Source organism: Grus americana, chromosome 17 (assembly GCF_028858705.1).
Source record: "Grus americana isolate bGruAme1 chromosome 17, bGruAme1.mat, whole genome shotgun sequence".
NCBI classification, from domain to species: Eukaryota; Metazoa; Chordata; class Aves; order Gruiformes; family Gruidae; genus Grus; species Grus americana.
In genome coordinates, this window is record NC_072868.1 from 8,877,546 (window position 1) to 8,895,933 (window position 18,388).

The following is an 18,388-nucleotide window of genomic DNA, read 5'->3' on the forward strand; positions in this document are numbered from 1 at the left end:
TGGCTTGCGACAGGCCATGGCTTTTCATTCTGCTCCACGAGGACCACAGCGGGCTCTTCTCTGCAGGTTTATTAACATTAATAACATTAGTCTCACGTTAACAAGCGCACACTAAAAATGCCTGTCGCTGTTGCTTGGCCAGGGCTGCAGCAGCAGCAGCGCAGGGGACGGTAAAATCGCCCGGCAGAGGGGGGAGCACAGCGGGGCTGGCGAGCAGAAACACCTCAGCAAAGGTCTGCGCTCCTGTGGGATGTTCTGAGCATGGCTGCTGACTGCAGGGGACCCTCCCTGCTGTCCTGAGGCAAACCCAGTGCTTGTAGGGATAGATGCACTTTAGGCGAGGATTGCAAAACACCTAGTAGATTATTAATGAACCTCGTGAGGCCCGTGATGGGGTTACTGCTGTTCCACAGCGGGGTGAGTGCTAAGTACGGGAACTGAAGGACTCTAGGACCAAGGGTTGGGCAATGGGTCCCAGTGTTCCACCTCCAAGCATGGGATGTCCCATCCAGTTGGTGATTGAGGCTTCTACAACTGGACAGAAACAGCCCCAGCTGGAAGGGACTGGTTTTACTTGGCATTTGCTTTAGCTGGACTCTCGGTGTGGTGGTTCTCCAGGTAAACAATCTGCGGGGGTTTTTCGGAGGGGAAAGGTGGTCTGGGACTCTGGAGGTCCCAGGGCAAAGCCAGGCTTGCTGCTGGGGCTTCTTCGGTGGAGTTCTGCGAGTCTGAGTCTTCAGAGGAGAAACTGCTGTGGCTGGAAACCTGGAAGTACTGAGTGGCTTCTGCCCACTTATCTGCAGGCAGACTGTGCGTGCTGGGGGCTGACGCAGTCCCATGGGGCACAGCGGTGGGACACGACGGGTCAGCACCTGGAAAACGCGCCCGGGGAGGCAGGGTGAAGGGATGCCTCCGAGGGGGCTGGCTGTGCTCCTGGGTGAGGTGTCCTGCAGTTCCCAGGCAGGTTTGGCTCTCGGGTTTTGGGAAGGAGGTGTCAGCAGAGACGTGGTGGTGAAAGGCATGGTCGCCCTCCAGCTCCTGATGGCAGCAGGGCTGCGGGGAGCCTGGCGGTGGGCGGGCGGCCTTGCTCGGCTCGGCACCCAGTGCGGGGCTGGGAACGCTGCCGGCCTGGGGCTGTCCTGGTCCCTGAGCACCGGGCTCTGCTGGCTCCGTCGCCCCCCGGCCCCCCAACACGGCTGGGTCAGGGCTGGCGGCTGCTTCGCAGACTGGGGCTTCCTTGCAAGGGGCTGCAGACCCTGAACTGGGGGAGCCAAAGGCGTCTCCCTGCCCGTTGACTTGTGCTCCCCAGGTCTCCTGCAGCTCTGCCAGCATCTCCTCCAGGATCTGCCGGGTCTCCTGGTACCTGTGCTGTGCCTCGGTCCACGCTGCCAGCTTTCGGCTGCTCTGCATCCTGCACACCTGAGCCTTCATCTCCTGAAGCTTCTCCAGGGCGAACTCCACTGACAGCTTCTGGAAGGAGCTCTGCAGACACTGCAGCGCCTGGCCCTCCCCACGCTTCACCTGGGCTGAGCACTGCCTGCAGTCCAGCTTCAGCCCCATGATCTAGAAAAGGCAAGAGCAGTTGTTTTCATGGCTGCCCAGCCGGCACTGGGTTCTGCAGGAGGAGAGCCTGTGCACCCACCTTGCTGGAGAACTGGCCGAGCTCCCGCAGCAGCTCCCGCTCAGCCTGCCGCCGCTCCACCTGCCTGTAGAAGCTCATCAGCTTCGTCCGGAAAAGGGCTGCAGCCACCTGGAAGGGATCTGCCTCGGGGAAAGCCGCGTCTCGGACCTCAGCCGCCTCCTGACACAGGGCCAGGCCGTGCCGGTACTGAGCCTGCAGGGATGGCAGGAAGGACACAAGCTCCGTGCTCGGGGAACAGCGCTGACATGCTGTGCTGGGACACGTGTGCAGGGTGAGGCTCTCTGCAGGTCAGCACTCAGCATCGCTATCAAAGCTATATGGGAAGTGTTTCTGGGCAAGTGTGAAGAAACGAAGAGAATGGGAATTCTCCAAATCTCTGCCCTGTCCTGGTTTGGCTCAAAATGCACAAAACACATTGTCCTGTCCTGAGTGCAGTCACCTTGCTTCATCCTCCCTGTGATGCACGTAATTAAAGGGCCTCCATATCTAGGGGCATGGGAGGAACGAAGCCTTGTCACCACATTGATGTCTGATGGATGTCCAGGCTCTGCAGCCCGGTCCTGTGGGAGGAAGGGGGCTGCGAAGGACAGAGCGCAGGAGGGGTTAGGAACGGCACCCCAGCCCAAAGCACACCAAGGAGCAGCACAACCACCCCCTCACGGGAGCAAGGCTGCCCAAAGACCCCAGCAAAGCTGGGCTTGAAAACTGGAGCTTGACCCAGCCAGCCTGGGGACACCCAGTTTTGCCCAGAAGCCTCGTTCCAAACCTGGGGGATCTGGGCTGATTGTATCGAGCTTTGTGATGACATTTGAACATTTCTAATTCGGCATTTTCAGTTTCTGCCAAGCGCCAGGCAGGGGCTGAAGCCACCTAACAGCACTGCTGGCAGCGATACCCTAGGGATGAACGTTACAGAAAAGCCCCCTCCAAACATACTGTTGCCTGGACGAGGAACTCATTAAACCGCTCGGCGGAGCCCTGGAAGGTGTCGGGGCTCCACTCCTCAGCACCCATCTCCTGCAGCCGTGCCGCTGCCTCCCCGTCCAGCCAGCACCCCAGCTGCAAGAGACAACAGGGCAGAGGGTCAGGCGGGACCAGTCACCGGCAGCAGCGCTTCCGCGGCACCTCCCTTTCCTTCCCCGACCCAGGCATCCCATCCCAGGCGTGGTTAATGCACAGTCGCCTCGTAATTAAAATCAAAGCTCAGGCAATCCTGTTATTCTCTGTGCTTCCTTCATCATCAAATCCAAGGAAATGTCCCTCAAATGCTCAGCTGTGGGGACACCGCAGAGGACAACTTGCTGCACCCCAGGGACACCCAACTCACCTTGCTGAACTCGGCCTCGAGCTCCCGGACCTTTCGGAGGAACTCCAGGTGCTCCAGGCAGCTGTTGGACTGGGACACCAGGTCGTGAAGCTCCTCCTCCAGCTGGCTGTACAGCCCCTCGGCCGACTCCATGCTGGTCCTGGTGGTTGGGGAGGAGACGGGCCGTCAGCCCCAGGAGCTGCCGGGTGAGCTGCTGGCTCCGCCTGAAGACGCCAGCCAAGGCAGCTCTCCCGCAGCAGGAGCCTCTGGATGGGGCAGCTCCCCGTAAGCAGGCGCTGGTGTGCAGCCACATGGGCAACTGGTAGCCAAGCGAGCGGACGGGTAGCAACTCGGCACGTGCGGCTGGCGAGAGCCTGGCAGATGCCTGGGTCAGGAGCCGACCATGAGATCTCCTCCCCACCCGCCTCGTGTATCCTCAGAGCCCACCTGGGACGCGCCGGCACTCACACGAGGGCACTCCCTGGGGCGCACCGGGCAACGGGCAGCGGGCTCCAGGCCCTGCACGCCAGGCGTGCTGCAGCAGAGCACCCCAGCCCTGCACGTGCCCTGAGAGCTCCCACGGAGCAAGCTGGACGTCAGGGAACACGGGACGGGAAAGCGTTGGCTGCCGGTGTGCCTGGCCCAGCCAAGGGAAGGGAGCAGAAGGGAGCAGTGGGATTAGTGCTGCCTGCATGCATGGACCACTGGACAAGTGCGGCATCGCTGGATGAGTGCGGCATCGCCAGAGGAGCGCAGCATCACTGGACATGTGCGGCACTGCCGGGGCTTGGCCCCATCTAGTGGCTTTGCCTGAGACCAGCCTGGAGGGCTCGCTGCAGGCCTTGCTGAGCAGCCCCAGATCCTGGTCCCGGGGCAGAAGACCCTCAAGGGACTCGTGCACCTTCCCCAGCCAAGAAATCCTGCAAAGGACTGTCTGAGATGTGAGCTCCAGGCTCTGAGGGAGTTTGCAGGGCAGGAGGGAGCATGGTGCCAGCTCCAGGGCGTGCTGGAAAGAAGCTTGTGCTCGTGGGGACCAGGCTGTCCCTGGGAGGTGGCTCTGTTGGCCAGCGTAGGAGACCAGAGGTCCCTGGCATTGGCAGCCCTTGCCCAGTGAAGCCACCCCCTCCTACCTGACGTTGACCGAGGCGCCGAGCCGGGCGGCCTCCCTGCGCAGCCTGGCCAGCATGGCCCCCCCCTCGCGCTGCACGCGCACCAGCTGCGGGTCGCTCAACACCCTCTGCATCAGCTCCTGGTGCCTCTCGATGCATGTGGCCACATCCTGCGGAGGGAGGGTCAGACACGCATCTTACCTGGGGCCTCACCTGGCGGCTCCCAGGCCAGCACGGGACCGGCACCTGGGGCTGTACCCTGAGGGACGAGCAAAGGGGACAGGGGACAGCCCCACGGCCAGGAGCAGCAGGTCTGGGAGCGGTTGCACCGAGTTTTGGGGAACCTGGATGAAATGTCACTGAGTAGTGGACTGCAGATGGGCTCTTTGGAAAGCCCTACAACCCGTGGTGCCACAGCCCCCGTTACCTGCGTCCCTGCCAGTGCATCGGTGCTCCGCAGCTCCTGGATGCAGCTCTGCAGCAGCTCTGACGCCCGCCTCAGGCTGGCTGTGAAGGGATGGAGTTTCTGCAGGTGGGACACACAGCGGGTCAGTGGGGCCGGGGTGGCTGGGCAGGCAGTGGGGCGGGAGGGCGGCCTGCCCGTGAGGAGGAGGAGGAGGAGGAGGAGGAGGAGGAGGAAGAGGAGGAGGAGGAGGAGCAGCAGCAGCAGCAGCAGCAGCAGTGCCAGGCCAGAGCAGGGAATACCGTGGGGCACTGGGTTAAAGCCGAGGAAGAAGGGAGCGTGGAGGTGGATGGGCAGCTACAGGCAGGAGCAGGCAGGAGGGGGTTGCCCAGCTGCGCTCAGAGCTCTCCTCTTCCTTCCCCTCTCCTGGGCTTTCCTGGTGCTTTTCCAGGGATGTCTGTGAGACATCGAAGCTGCAGTGGGGATGGAGGGACACCACGGGGAGGTGAGGCAGTGGCTAAATGGCGTGATAACAGACACCTGGAAGAATTGAACCCACTCGCCGTGGCAGTAGGGGAAGGTGCCGTCCAGCTCCTGTGTCAGCTGGGAGCTGTCGATGTAGCGGCCCAGAGCCTTCAGCGACGCCAGGGTCTCCACCTGCGGGACATGGGGTTTGTGAGCACCATGGGACTGTGCCAGGTCCCTCCCCAGAAACATCCCCAGGGACAGCCCAGAGCAGGGGGCATAACCCCCTCCTGCCCTAAGCACCCAGCCTGGCGGGGCTGAGCGTGCCGTGGGGCGGCTCCGCTCGGAGCATCTCCCGGCGGCTCTGCGGTGTTTGAATGCATGGGAGATCGCCAGGACTGCAATAATTTGCCACGACAGCCAAGCTAGGTGATCAAGCTCATTAATATTTCACATTACATTAATTAAACTGAGCAGCACTAAAAGAACAATAAACCCTTTCAAGTTTAGATTTATTATCCCAGTGTCTGTGTCCGGCCACTGGAGGTAACTGGGAAAGTGCGTGGCTGCCCTGGGGCAGCTTTCACCCGCCTGCACAGCCCAGCGAACCTGAGGGCCTCACCCTGCACCCGGCGTGGGGGGACCTGCCCCAGTGAGCGCTGCTCTGCCCGGGGTCCCTGAGCAGGGGAACTGGGGTCTCCAAGCAAGGGGGTGGAGGGTCCCTGAGGCAGGAGGCTCCCTTTACCCTGGCTCTGCTCTTCCCACGGGAGAACGTGGGGACACGAGGAGGGGACAGGGACAGGACAGGCTCACCTGCACCCCAGGCAGCCTCTCGCGGTGGGCAACCAGCTCCTTCTCGGCCAGCAGCAGCACAGTGTGGATGCAGCCTGGCGAGATGCTCTGCAGGAGGCAGGGAAGAGTCACCACAGCAAACCCCATGGCGCAGCCCCCAGGTTACCCACGGTGATGCTGGGGCTCGGTTGCCCCAGTCAGCTGAGGCTGGTAAGCTCATTACAAGGGAAAAGGCTCCCAAGCTCGCTGGCATGGGAAATGAGAACGGGTCACTCAGGCCATAACCCCATCCCCATCCACCAGCTCCCTGGCAGAATGGACCTGCAGACAGAGCCTTGTGAGCAAACTCCTTCGCTCGCACCAGCGATGCTTCTCCGTGCAGGAAGCATTGGGGTCAGCACAGGATTTATCGAACAGGCTGCAACCAAGCCCTGAGCAGGCAGAGGCACGGGGCACTGTGGTGGGGAGGACCCCACAGCCCCCGGGACAGCGCAGGGCACTCCTGCAGCACTGCCTCGACACCGGCACGAAAACCCGGCCAGGATGAATCGCCCGTCGCTGCAGAGCCAATTTTCAGGTGAGCTCAGCTAGCGGGATGCTGAAGGGGCTGGGGGCACGCCACGATGCCGGGCGATAGCGGGGCCGGTGGAGAGCCCCTGCCTGGGGGCAAGGACAGCTCCTGCGGGGCTGGGAAGGGACCTTCGGTCCCAAACTGCCGGTGCCTCACGGCTGGCCTTCGAGGAGCTGGAGAGATGCAAGTGCCGGGTGTGAGCTCAGTTTGGGGGACTGGGGAAACAGGGTCTCTGTGCCCTGTTGGAGGACGGTCTGGGCCACTGCAGACGTGTTCAGAAATTAGAGATTTATCAGCAACTTGGGGAACAAAGTGGCAGTTTTTTAAGCACTGCAAGACCTTCAGGGAGTCAGGAGCCAGGACTGGCTGCTGGGGAGGAAGCAGCAAGAGAGACATGGGTTTTCTAGATCAGTGTGTTGCGATGCAGCCGCGGGCAGCCCAGAGCTGCCTCGGTAAATCCGCACCACGACGCTTACGGGTAAAATCTGTGAGATAAAAACTGTAACCCCAGGCACAGCAGTGCCGGTGGCTGCCAGAGAAGCTGCTGCCAGCCAGGGGATCGCACCGCACAGCGGGCACAGGGGAGGCTCTGAAGGATCCCCAAAGAGCGGCAACACTCACTCCCAGGCAGGGACCCCCCCAGCATGTCCGTGGCACAGGCACGCAGAGCCCGGCGTACCTGGACAGAGCGGAGGGCCGAGAACAGGACGGGAGCGGGTGGCTGCTTCCTGGCATCCACCACGACAGTCAGCCCACTGTCCTTTGCTTCTCGCCTGGCAAGGGGAAATAAAGCAGGAGGCAGACCGTACTGGTTAGAAGTGGCACGTGAAGTGGGGGTCCCTATCCTCCAGCAGGACCCACTTGAAGCCCCCTTCCCATGGCTCTGTGCTCTCAGGCAGCAGGGTGAGGGCAGGCAGGAACCGGCAGCTGCAGGCAATGGCCTCGTCCCCATGGGACGCCCCAGCCAGGGAAGTGCCAGACCTTCGATAATGCGTGCCTTCAGCACGGGCACGGCACAGGGTCCTCAGGGCTGGCTGCAGGGGGGACAGTGGACACCGTGCAGGATGTGCCCAAAGCAGCATATGTGGGATGCTGGGCATCCATCCTGCCTTGGCCTGGGGGCTGCCTGGGACCCCCAAGATAGGAAGCAGCCGGAGGGTCCCGGCAGATCCTCCTGGCCCTTACCTGGGGAGGGAGCAGAGGTAGAGGATGAGCCTCGCCAACTCGGCGGCCGAGCACCACTCAGCCCCCCAGGCGCTGCTGCTGGTGGTCACCTGGAGGAGGGCCCTGCCCAGCCTGTCCAAGCTCCCTGCGGGGAAAAGGGCAAGTGACTCCTCCAGCAGCCACCCGCCAGCTCCAAACCCCAGTGCTGAGCAACCCCCCCGGAGGAGCCGGGGCTCCCACCAGCCTCTGCTGCTGTTTGCCAGGTAGGGATGCTGCCAAGGGGCACGGGAGCGAGCTCTGCCCCAGCCTGGCTTGAGGGGCTCAGCCCAGGTTAATATTGTCCAGCTGTGGCAGCACAGCGGCCACCCCGGTGCCACCCTGGTGCCACCCCGTGCAGCCTCCCCCTGCCCCTCCGGAGGGGCAGTGCCAGCCCATGAGGGCTCTCAGCATGAAGGCTGGCCCTGGAAATTCCAGGGCAGAGCTGCTGGGGACGTTTTTCCTGAAAAAAGATGGTTTTGTCACTGTTTTTCAGCTCTTGGGGAAAGGAAGAAGCCAAATGTTTAGTGTTTGGCAGCTAAAAGCTGAACAGCTTCATTGGTGAGGAATGGTGTGGGAGGGCTTGGTGCAGCTGGGAGCCGGGGCAGCTGCTCAGAGCAGACTGCTTGTTTTTTATGTTTTTAATTTTTTTGCCCAGCTGAAAGGAGATTTTCCGCTTGGGGGCTTTCTGGCCTCCAGCAAAGCCCTGAAACCTTCCTCCAGAAAACCCTCTGCAGCAGCATAGCATTTTCCCTCTGGAAGCCTCTCCCAACATCCCCCCGAGGGTCTCACGGTGCCGGCGGTACCTGGCAGGCACACGATGCCCGAGTGCAGCAGCCCGGCGTGCAGATCCTGCCAGGCCAGCGGCTCCCGGCCAGGGGTGCCGGGCATGGAGGGGCCGTTCTGGTTGCTGGGGCTTTGCGGGGACTGTTCCTCTGTGGGGGCAGCGGCTGCTGCATCCATACCTGCCCATGGGGACAGAGGAGAGAGGAGCTGGTGACGTGCAACGAGGCAGAGAAATGCCAAAGCCCCCGGGCAGGTGCCGCGGCCCCGCTCAGGCCTTACCTTTCCCAGCTGGCTTGGCTCTGCCCATCCTGGGCGAGTAGATGGCAGACATCTTCTTCCAGGCGCCTTCATGCTGGCTGGCGGCTCTTTCATCCCCGGGGGCCATCCCGAGCCGCGGCCCCTTTAGGAAGGAGAACTTGTGGCTGGAGCCTGTGGGGGCCGGGGGGAGCTGGGGGCTGCCCTGCCGCACCAACACCTCCGCCTGCACCCCAGGACTCATTCGGCGGGGACGGCGGGTGAGGAGCTTGGGGCTGCCGGTCCCCCTTCCGTGCTGTGCGGGGGTCTCATGGATGGTGGCAGGGGGTGGCTCGGGGCCGGGGCCATCCGGCTCCTCCAGGATGGCTGCCATCAGCCCGGGGCCGAAGCTCACCGGGTTCTGCAGTGCAGCCAGGTAGGAGTCGCGGTGGCGGCACCGTGGGCCGTGCGGCCCCGGCTCCCGGCTCAGCTTTCTCCCCAGGCACGGGGTGCAGGGACCCTCCTCTGCATCCCCACAGGGCCAGGTATCTGCCCCCGGCCCCTCTTTCACCAAGGGGAGCGTTGCCTTGGTCCCGGCCCCCATCAGCCCCGCCGGGCAGGCGGGTGGCAGAGACCTGGCCAGGAGGTCCAGCTGATCCTGGGAGAGTTCCAGGAGGTCCACGTACTCCCCCTCTAGGTTCTGGCTGATGATCTCGCAGAGGCTGGGCATGGCGAGCGTGGCCGGCTTCTTCCGCAGCCCAGCCTGGTCCACCTTGATCAGTCCTGGGTATCTTCCCTGGCTCAACTTCTGAGAGGTGACCTTGCAGCCTGGGATGGTGCCCGCAATGTTGCCATAGGGTGCCGGGATGTCCGCCTTGCCATGGGGCATGGGTGCGCTGGGTGCTGCTGGCTCAGCTGCAGTTTCAGGAGCAAGGCTGTGCTGGGTCTGCACAGGCAGACCATCGGCTCCAGCCTTGGGCTTGTCAATGAACTCTGGTGTGGCAATCTTCCTCCACGGCAGCGGGGTGATGCCGTTCTCAGTGGCCACCAGGCAGGTGTGCAGGGGGGTCCCGGCCCGGTCACTGTTGATCTCCTCCAGCCACTCGTTGGTGAAGAGCAGTGCATAGGCAGCCTTGGGGACGGGCGTCTCCTCCACCGTACGCAGGTCTTGGGAGAGGTGCTTGACGGTGATGCGTGCCGAGTGCTCCTCGCAGGGCTCCGCTTGCAGGTAGAAGTCCCCAGGGCGCAGCAGGAGGGGGTTGAGTGGTGCGAGGTGGACAACCACTTTCTCGTGAAGACACAAGGGCCAGCCTTCATGGAGAAAGATGCAGTTAAAGTAGGGAGCCTGGGAGGGAGGAAGAACATAGCATGTGAGCAAGAGCCCCTGCCAGCTCCATACCCTCCCAGCCAGCCCTGCATGCTCTTGCTCCCTGGCTCTGTGCTTCCCACAATGGGAACTGAAGAGCCTGCTGACTCAATGGGATGTCCTTTGAGCCCACTCCAAGTCCATGGCCATTCCTGGGGTGCTGAGCGCTCCCCACATACTAACAGAGAGGAAACCCCCACTGGAGTCTCTCTAGGAGTGAGACAAGGTGACCCAGGAGTCCCCCTGCCCTTATCTCGGAGACCACGTGTGCCAGGCTCTGTGCCAGAGCCATCCTGGGGAGCTGGGCTCACCATGGTCCCCTCTGCGGGGAGGGGACAGGGACAGGGACGTGCACAGAGGGAGCCTGCAGCCCGGCGCAGGGCACGGCCGTGCAGGCGTCACGCATTAGGGCAAACCCCGATGGCACTGCGGCGCGGAGGGCACGGGGGCTTACGCAGGCTGCTTGCCGCACGTGCTCGAAGAGGCGCTTGGCTGGGATGAGGAACTGGAGCAGGCAGCAGAGCCCATCTCCCCGGTAGCTGGTCTCCAGCAGCCGGAACACCTGGCCCAGGACCGTGGGGGCCGTGGCTTCGAAGGGAGGGTAGAGGGCCTGGAGGGCACTCTGCACTGCTGCGTCCAGTGACCCGGCGTCCTGCGGGAGGAAAGTGTCGCCGGTGGGGAGAGCGGCCCCGCAACAGGACGCCGTCACTCCCCGCAGAGCCTGTGCCCACCAGCCCGCACTGCACCGCTGCATCGCGCCTCTGCCAGGTCCCTGGTACGCCCACACTGGGAATACGGCTGAGCTCGGGGGGCTCCAAACCTTCCTGGGCTGGAAACTGGGGAGGAACCAGGTGCAGAGCCCGCCAAGCACCACACAGCCAGGAGGCATGGGCATGACCAGGTCCCATTCCCAGCGTTGGGCTGTGGTTTAAGGAGTTTGAGATGAGCCCCGAGTGCAGCTCTGGCCGTGCGGAGGCGGAGGAGCTGCAGCAGCCAAGGGGTTAAGCCGAGCCAGACATGGAGCGTGGGGATGTGCCGGGCTCAGCAGCTCGCTGTAGGAATGCAGCGGATGGGAGGAAGAACAAACATCTGAAGATGGATGGAGTGTTTTGGTTCAGACTCATCGCTGAATTCGCCAAACTCAAAATTAGTCCTCCGAGCACTTTCTGGGAAGCTCTCTGCCGGGTTGCAACCCCCTCCCCTGCACCGCTTCCAGACCCGCGCGAGGACGCCGGTTTCCGTGCCATGAGTAAACCGACGGTTCTGAGTTTGCTCTCCCAGCTTTGCAGGAGAGGTCGGCTGCACAGACCGGGCTGGCGCAGCAGATACACAGAGGGAAACCATCAGACGTCTCCCGTTAAACCCCAGCTGTGTTACAGGCAGCGCGGGGGTGACTATAGACATGGCTGCCAAAAGGAGCCCATCGCGAGTGGGAAAGACAGAGACTTCTCCAACTAGTTGGGGGGGTACTCCTGCAGGAGAGCTTCAGATAAAGAACAAATCGGGCTGGGAACGGTGCCTGCGGGGGGGACGGGTGGGTAAAAGGCACCTTTTCTGCTGGGAATGGTGCTGCTGTGGGAGAGATGCAGGTTACTGCACAGCGCAGGGTCAGGCCCAGCCTGGCCTGCCGGGGATCTGCCACTCCACAGCGAGACATCTCTCCTCCTCCTCCTCCTGCAGAGCGTGGTGTGTGCTACCTCTGCCCAGCTGAAGGATACCGAGGAGCCCCTAGCTCTGCCACAGCAAAGCTGAGCTTGTCACCCAGGGCCGGGCTCCAGGTTTAATGGTGGAGGAACCCCAGCGCTGCAGGGGCGAGCATCCTCCCTGCTGTCCAGGACAGCAGCCATGGCTCGCTGTCATCCCCCTGCTCCTGCATGGGCACCTGGGAAGTCAGGTGGGATTAGCTGAAGGTGGGATTAGCTGAAGGTGGGCATTAGTTTCCGGCAGCTAATCCTTGGCCTGGGAGCCCATGCAGAGACAAAGTGGCCTTGGTTAATTCAGCTCAATTAGCTTTAATGCGGTTTAGCTAAAGTACTTTGTAGTCACATCTTGGTTAATTATTCTTGACTTTTTCTCAGTGTCTCCACACAAAGATCTCCTGCCCTTGAGCCTGGCAGGAGAAGCCACGGGGCCTGGGCAGAGCAGGAGGAAAGTCCCTTCTCAGTGCCCTGATCCGCAAGCGCGTTCCCCTGCCAGGCTTTCTGCCGTTGGACCACTCATCTTCACATGCTTGGTCTTACTTTGCACACCAGGGCATTGGCTCTCCCTAGGAGGGACAGGAGACCTTGCTCTGGAAAAGCCCTGCCACAGGGTAAAGCCCAGCTCCCCACTTTGCCTTGCTCCCAACAGGGCCCCGGTGCAGCCACCCACTCCCAGGCGCTGACCCCGGCCGGGTGCCTGCCACCTCCCTGCCCAGCACCACCGAGCTTGGCTGCTTCCCTGTCCCAGCACGGAGGTGAGGAGCCACCGTCTGCAACAGCAAAGGGGGATCCATCCAGCTCCTAATGCTGCCACGACAGATGGGCCAGCGCTGCCTGCCCTGCCTGCCCTGCCTGCCCTTGCCTTCACCAGAGCCCGCTGCCCAGAGTCACCCTTGCACAGCCCTGGCACGTCCCAAAAACAGCTCTCCTGAAACCAAACTAAACTCGTCCCAGCTGAGCTCATGTGGCACTGATGAAAAAGCAAATGAAAACAGAAAGAGAAGCCAGGTCCCCTGAGACCGGGGCCACCGGGGCTCAGCTCCAGGCAGGCTGTGGATGTGGGGCAACAAACTTGGCCGATCCCCAGCTCGGCTGTGCTGCCATGGAGGGCTCTGCAGCGCCAGGGGGTGCAGACCGCAGTCCAACGGGGCCAAGGCGCACTCTTCCAGCAGCCCCATCCCACACCCACCTTCGCTCGCGACACCGTCCCCCCAAATCCTGGAGCAGACTCCCCCGGCTGCAGCACACGCAGCCCAGCTCCCGGTCTTGCACCTTGGCGGCTGGGGAGGAACGCCCGGAGTTTGGGTAAACTTGGGGTGTCTGAGGGAGGGAACAGCCCTGCTGCAGGGGGAAAAAGGAAAATCTTCCAAACCACCACCAAAACGCCACAGCAAAAGACGCGCCAGAGGATGGATCGACTGAATAAACAAAGCCGCTTTCTCTGTCAATGGAATAAAAACGCCCAGGACTTCATCCAGCAGCGAGGACTCTGTGAGCCAGCGTCGGGAGAGAACTACTGACTGATGGAGGCACCAGACGCAGCCTGGGTTGTGCTGGGGAATATTTTGGCCTGGAATGACTAAAAATGTTGTCATTGAGTGTCACAAGGCACTTCATCACTGGGGGAGGATTTTGGGGTAACCACAGTGCAGGGGCTCCACATTTGTGGGAGAAGCTGAGGCCAGGCCGGCCGGGGAGCTGTTAGAAATCCAAAAGCAAACAATTACCCCACGTCCCTCCACCAGCTGCGAGGGAGCGCAGAACCGAAACAAAAGGCATTAAGGAACATAAGGAGATTTACATTTGCAAAGCTATTTCCATTTTAATAAGCCAAAGTGCTGTTAAATAGAGATTGATATTTCTCCCCAAATACCCATATTTTTTAAAGTGGTTTACACCAACAAGATGAGCTGGGCTTTGGTGTTTTGGTGCTGTAAAGTTGTTTAACTCGTACCCAAAGCTACAGGGTGACTCAGCTCCATCTCCTTTCTCCCTCCTGCTCAGGAAGGAGCGAGGTTTGAGTGCCGGGACCAGCCCTGAATAACAATTTCTGTCCCTCTCCTGCAGCTCTCACTGTCAGCAACTTTGGCAGGGCACGATGCAAACGCCAACAAACAGCCCCAGCCCGGCGGAGTGGGAGGCCAGCGCTCAGCACAGCATTGCCCGGGAACCCGGGGCAACGGCGCCAGCCAGCTGAAGTGACAAACGAGATGGCCAGCCCAAGGATGATCCGCCGAGCGTCCTGTACCTGCATGCCAGGCACGGTTCACACAGTAGCACCCACCTGCTGCACCCCAAGCCCCTGCCAAACTTTTGCAGGGAAGTTTAAGCATCTCAGGCTGCACTCCCGCACGCGCCTGCCCGAGCGGCCGACGGCCACCTCCGCCTTCGCACCCAACGCCCGCCATCGCTCCCGACACCCACCCCATGCTTGGGAGAGTCGGGGGGCTGCAGGTGCGAGCGGGGGCCAGCAGTGAGCGGGGAAGGTCAGCGGAAAGGATAGGAAAGCAGAAGGAATTACCATGTTTACTGGGAAGTGGCAGAGGGACCGGGGGTCCCGCGGCACCAACTGCCCCTTCCCTCTTCCTTCCTGGGGGGCCGAGCGCTGCCCTTCCGCCCCGGCTCTCCCGCCCGTCTCGGCTCGCCGGTCCACGGGCGGCTCTTCCCCGGCCGCCGGCGCCTCCCCGAGCTGCGGGCGGGCAGCCCCGGCCCCATCGGCCCCGGCCCGGCTCCCTCCGCCCGCCGCGCCTCTTCTGGGGAGAAAAGGAAAAAAAAAAAAAAAAAAAAAGAAGGAAAAAGAAAGAAAAGGCGAAGAAAGAGCGAGCGCGGCGGGGCGGGCCGGGGGAGGGGGCTGGTGGGGGGGGCGGCTCGGGGAGCTCCCGGCTCCGTTCTGTGGCTGCCGGCGCCGCCGGGCCGGGACCGGCCGCTGCTTGTGCCCGCCGCGGGGGCCGGGCCGGGCCGGGCCAAGCCAAGCCAAGCGCCCGCTGTGTGTTCCCGAGGCGGCGGCTCCTCCCGGGGAGCTCCCCCCGTCTCCCCCGCGGGTGCCCCCGAGGCGGCAGCGGGCGGGCGGGCAGGGGCGGACGCGGCGCCGGCTCCGACCCCCCGGGGGAGATGTGGGGTGTGGGGGAGTGTGTGTGTGTGTGTGTGTGTGCAAGACCCACGGAGAAAAAAGTCCCGCGGGGGGTGCGGGCGAGCAACAGGAGGGCGGCTGCCCCCGGCGAGTAGAGCTCCGGCCCCCACGGCACGGTGCCGGGCAGCCCCCGCTCCCGGCTCGGGGGATCCTTCACAGCACCGGGAAAATGCAAACCTTCGTGTGCATCTGCGTGTGCGTGTGTGTGCATACATGTAAGCATTTAAATAAACAGAGGCCAGTGTTGATACGAACCATCAGGACTGGTGTGTATTCAAAACAGGGCACTTAGCACAGCTCAGAGTTCTCATTTCTGAATTGGCCTAAAAGCATAGCAGAAGAAAAGCATCTCTTTACGGCTCTTTGGATGTTTCAGCGATGGCAAGTACCTACTTAAAGGCAGAATCGTGCAATTTAGCAACCAGAAGTTGTACAAAAACAATCAGCGTAAGAGCCAAAGCCACAGATTTGGTCTATTCTAATACAAACCACCGCTGCTCAGCAGAGCTCTTCAATCCTCAGGCGTGATGTCTGGCACTCTTGGACCCTCTGCTCCCTGGTCAGGCTGAAGTCGTGTTCACTGTCATGTTTGTGGGCATGGGCTCAAAGACTGGGCCGGGGTCGGGACAGGGGACAGGACCGGGGCTGGGTGGGATGACCACAGCGTGGGCTGCAAGGCGCCGAGGCAGTCTCGATAACGAACATTTGTCCAGGGGTTAGCAAGCAGCCAAAGGACACACTGTGAAAACAAGCCGAGATGGGAGGAGGTACAGCTGGGTTGCTGGCTTGTTTTGGAGGGAGGACGGCACCAGGGAGGGCTTTGCGTTTGCTTCCCATTTTCTTGGGAGCTAGTGAGAGCCCTTTTGTCACCAGTACATATCATGAGTGCTGCAAGGGCTCAGGCACCGGTGGTAGTGCCTGGTGGGCAGATGCTTGGCTGTGGGGAGCAGGGCTGGAGCACCTGGCTGCAGCCCATCACACAGCTCCAGACCCACAGGCGCTGCCGCAGCTCTGTGTAGGGCTGGCCCTGTGCTCAAACCCAGTCCAAGCTGTCTGCCCAGGAACCCTAATGCAAATTGCAGCCTGCTGGGCCAGCTCCTCCCTTCCCCACCAGTGGCCAATTGCTCCTTTAACTGCATTAGTTCACATACTCTGCTTCAGCCTTGTTATCGTTTCACTGAGTGTGAGGGGAGTATGGGCTCATGCTCTGATTGACTCTGAAATGGGCTCAAGAACTTACTTTGACTCATACGCCTTCTGAAAGGCACTGAGGCTGGGCAAGGAGTGAGGTAGTGTGGCTAACCGTGTCCCATGCCAGCAGGTAGGATCCCTCCGTGGCACTGGTGAGCAGGAGGGGAAGGATGCAAAGACCCCACCACCCTGGCACCTCGGAGTGCCTGAGGGCAGCAGCTCCCAGCAGGGGCCCTGGGGTGCTCTTATCGGCTGTGCTAAACTAGCCCAGCCTGCAAATGCACCCAGCACGGCTGGATCCAGCTCTACAACCCTGCAGCACCCCAAAGCAGCTCCCCATGCCCTCCTGCTGCCCTGAGACAGCAAGGCTTGGAGGTGGGGGGGACCAAGCCTGCCCAGCAAAAGGCAGAGTTCCCGTGGGCCTCCTGGGTGCCCCTGCCGCCTCGGGGCCCCTGACCCCATGAGCTCACCCTCCTCTCTTGCTCCTTTTCTCCATGTCCTGTTTGTCCCGAGCAGCTGCTGGGACAGGCTGCATGTGGCCTCCTGCCCTGCCCCTCTGCCGGCACAGAGCCACCATTCAGATCCCCCCAGGCTCTGCCTGAGGTCACCATTCCTGCATTTTTATTTTTACTTTTCTGCAAAATCATCCCCTTTGACTTTCTGCATCCCCTTTTGACTCCCACGAGGCTCCCAGACCTCGTGTCACCAGCTGGCATGCTGCGAGAGGAGCCCACCTGTCTGGGGGCAATGGCCCCCCTCGGCGAGTGGAGAAGATGCTCTGGCTGCAGTGCTGGTCCCAGGAGGAGCCCTGGGGTGTCACTGGGATATTGGGATGGAGGGAGGGTGAGGGTGGGGGGAGCCCGGCATCGGGCACGGTCTGGAGCCTTCTTGCTTGTGGCCACATCCCTGCACCCAGGGTCCTCGTCGGCTGGGCACGGCTGCTTGCTGTGCCCTGCAGGGCTCCTGCTTTATTAGCTCTCAGGTCCCCGGGTGTTCCTGTCTGCCTGCTTTTGATGCAGCAGTCAGGGCCGGCGTCAGCAGCGACCTCATACTGGCAGAGAGCCTGTCCAGCTCCAGGAACAGACGGGGCCAGGTCACGCTGATCCTGTAGCTGGGAAAACAACAGCAGAGGAGCCCCCACGTGTCCCCCGGCTGTATTTTTAGGTGCTGCTGGATCAAAGGTTGTCAGGGACTTGCAGGTGATGGTGGGCAGTGTCAGGCTGGCAGCAGTCCCGCACACGTGGGAGCGCGCAGGAGCTGCAGCTTCCCCACATCTCGATGCTGACAGTATTTCGCCAAGCTCTGGGTGAAGTCCCTGTGGGTCTAGGAACAACCATGGTGCCCACTGGTCCTGGTCAGAGCCCAGTTCTGGTGGCAGTAAAATTGTCCCGACTGGAAATAAGGGGGAGGTTTTATTTTTGGCTGTGGATTTCTCTTTTCCAACTTCCCTCCAAAACCAGCTGGGTTGCTTTTGCTTTTCTTGCTGGATCCCCTGGGTTTTCCCCTGCATTTCCCCAGCAGTGTTTGCCGGCCCACAGCTCTGCCCCACAGCTGCGAGTGAAAGCCTGATGAGAGGCAGCAGCCGTGCCTGTGGCACCAGCAACCTGCTGCCCGGGCCCCGGGGAATTCCCGAGGCAGTTGTGGCACCGCAGTTGTGGCACCACAGGAGATGGACGCGGATGGATTTCCTTGCAGAAAGTAAACACGTCTGGGTGTCCTTGCTCGCAGCCCAAGGAGCAGTAACCCCTACCGTGCTGCCCTGCGTCTGCCAAAGGCTGTCCCGGTGACAGCCGCGGTGCAGCCAGCTCTCGCCAGCTGCTCACTGGGAAGGGGCTCAGTGTGGCAGCGAGCCCAGCGGACCCAAGCTGGTGGCCACTGGGGACGGAGCAGAGTCTCAGCCTGACCCCCGCAAGGCCCCCTGCGGAGCCCCAGCATGCGATTGCAGGGTGGTTTGGGCCGCTGCATTGCGCAAGAGATGCGGAAAGAGCTGTAAGCAGGATCGGGAACTGCTGCACGTGCTCAGCATGTGGGGCCAGAGGAAGCCCTGACCTGGGGAGCGGGGGTTGTCCTGGGGACAGCAGTGAGCAGGTCCTGTCCCGCAGCCCTGGCTGGGGGACACTCAGCAGCACGGGACAGGGACCTCCTGCAACTCCCTGCCCTCCCGGCCTCTTGGCTCCCATCTGATGACGGCCCTTTCCCGCACGTACAGCCCAGCAAACCCCAGCCCAGCTCTGGCAGCCCCGGGAAACCGGTCCTTCCCCAGCAGAGCAGCCCCCGCACTCCCGAGACTGGCAGAGCAGCCCGTCAGGCGAAGCCTTTTCCCCTCCAAAGGGTCAGGTCGGGCAGGGCGGGATTTCATGCTCAGTTCCCTGCTGGCATCCCTCGCACGAAGCGCTACCGGGACCAGCCCGCGTATCAAGTGTTAGATGTGGTTTCAGCTGTTCCTTGCCAAACATAGGAGTGTTTGGTCAGAGTGTGTGCTGTTTGAAGGGT

General features: G+C 61.9%; 1 protein-coding gene and 1 long non-coding RNA gene across 2 annotated transcripts; one reads left to right on the forward strand and one right to left on the reverse strand.

Annotated features, from left to right (window-relative positions):
• Window positions 1–61: 61 nt before the first annotated feature.
• KIAA1755 (KIAA1755 ortholog) lies at window positions 62–14,228 on the reverse strand. Its single transcript, XM_054845482.1, has 14 exons — window positions 14,096–14,228; window positions 10,329–10,526; window positions 8,554–9,853; window positions 8,295–8,453; window positions 7,474–7,597; window positions 6,968–7,061; window positions 5,739–5,825; window positions 5,001–5,117; window positions 4,485–4,583; window positions 4,079–4,227; window positions 2,970–3,108; window positions 2,579–2,701; window positions 1,643–1,834; window positions 62–1,563 (listed from the first exon to the last, which is right to left on the reverse strand). Exons 1-14 carry the CDS (start codon window positions 14,096–14,098, stop codon window positions 571–573), a joined length of 3,777 nt encoding a protein of 1,258 aa, XP_054701457.1. The 5' UTR covers window positions 14,099–14,228; the 3' UTR covers window positions 62–570.
• On the forward strand, window positions 495–14,103 carry LOC129214199 (uncharacterized). The gene is made up of 4 exons (XR_008579625.1): window positions 495–618; window positions 1,310–4,589; window positions 6,100–6,294; window positions 13,642–14,103. It is a non-coding gene; the product is annotated as an uncharacterized LOC129214199 (long non-coding RNA).
• Window positions 14,229–18,388: the final 4,160 nt, after the last annotated feature.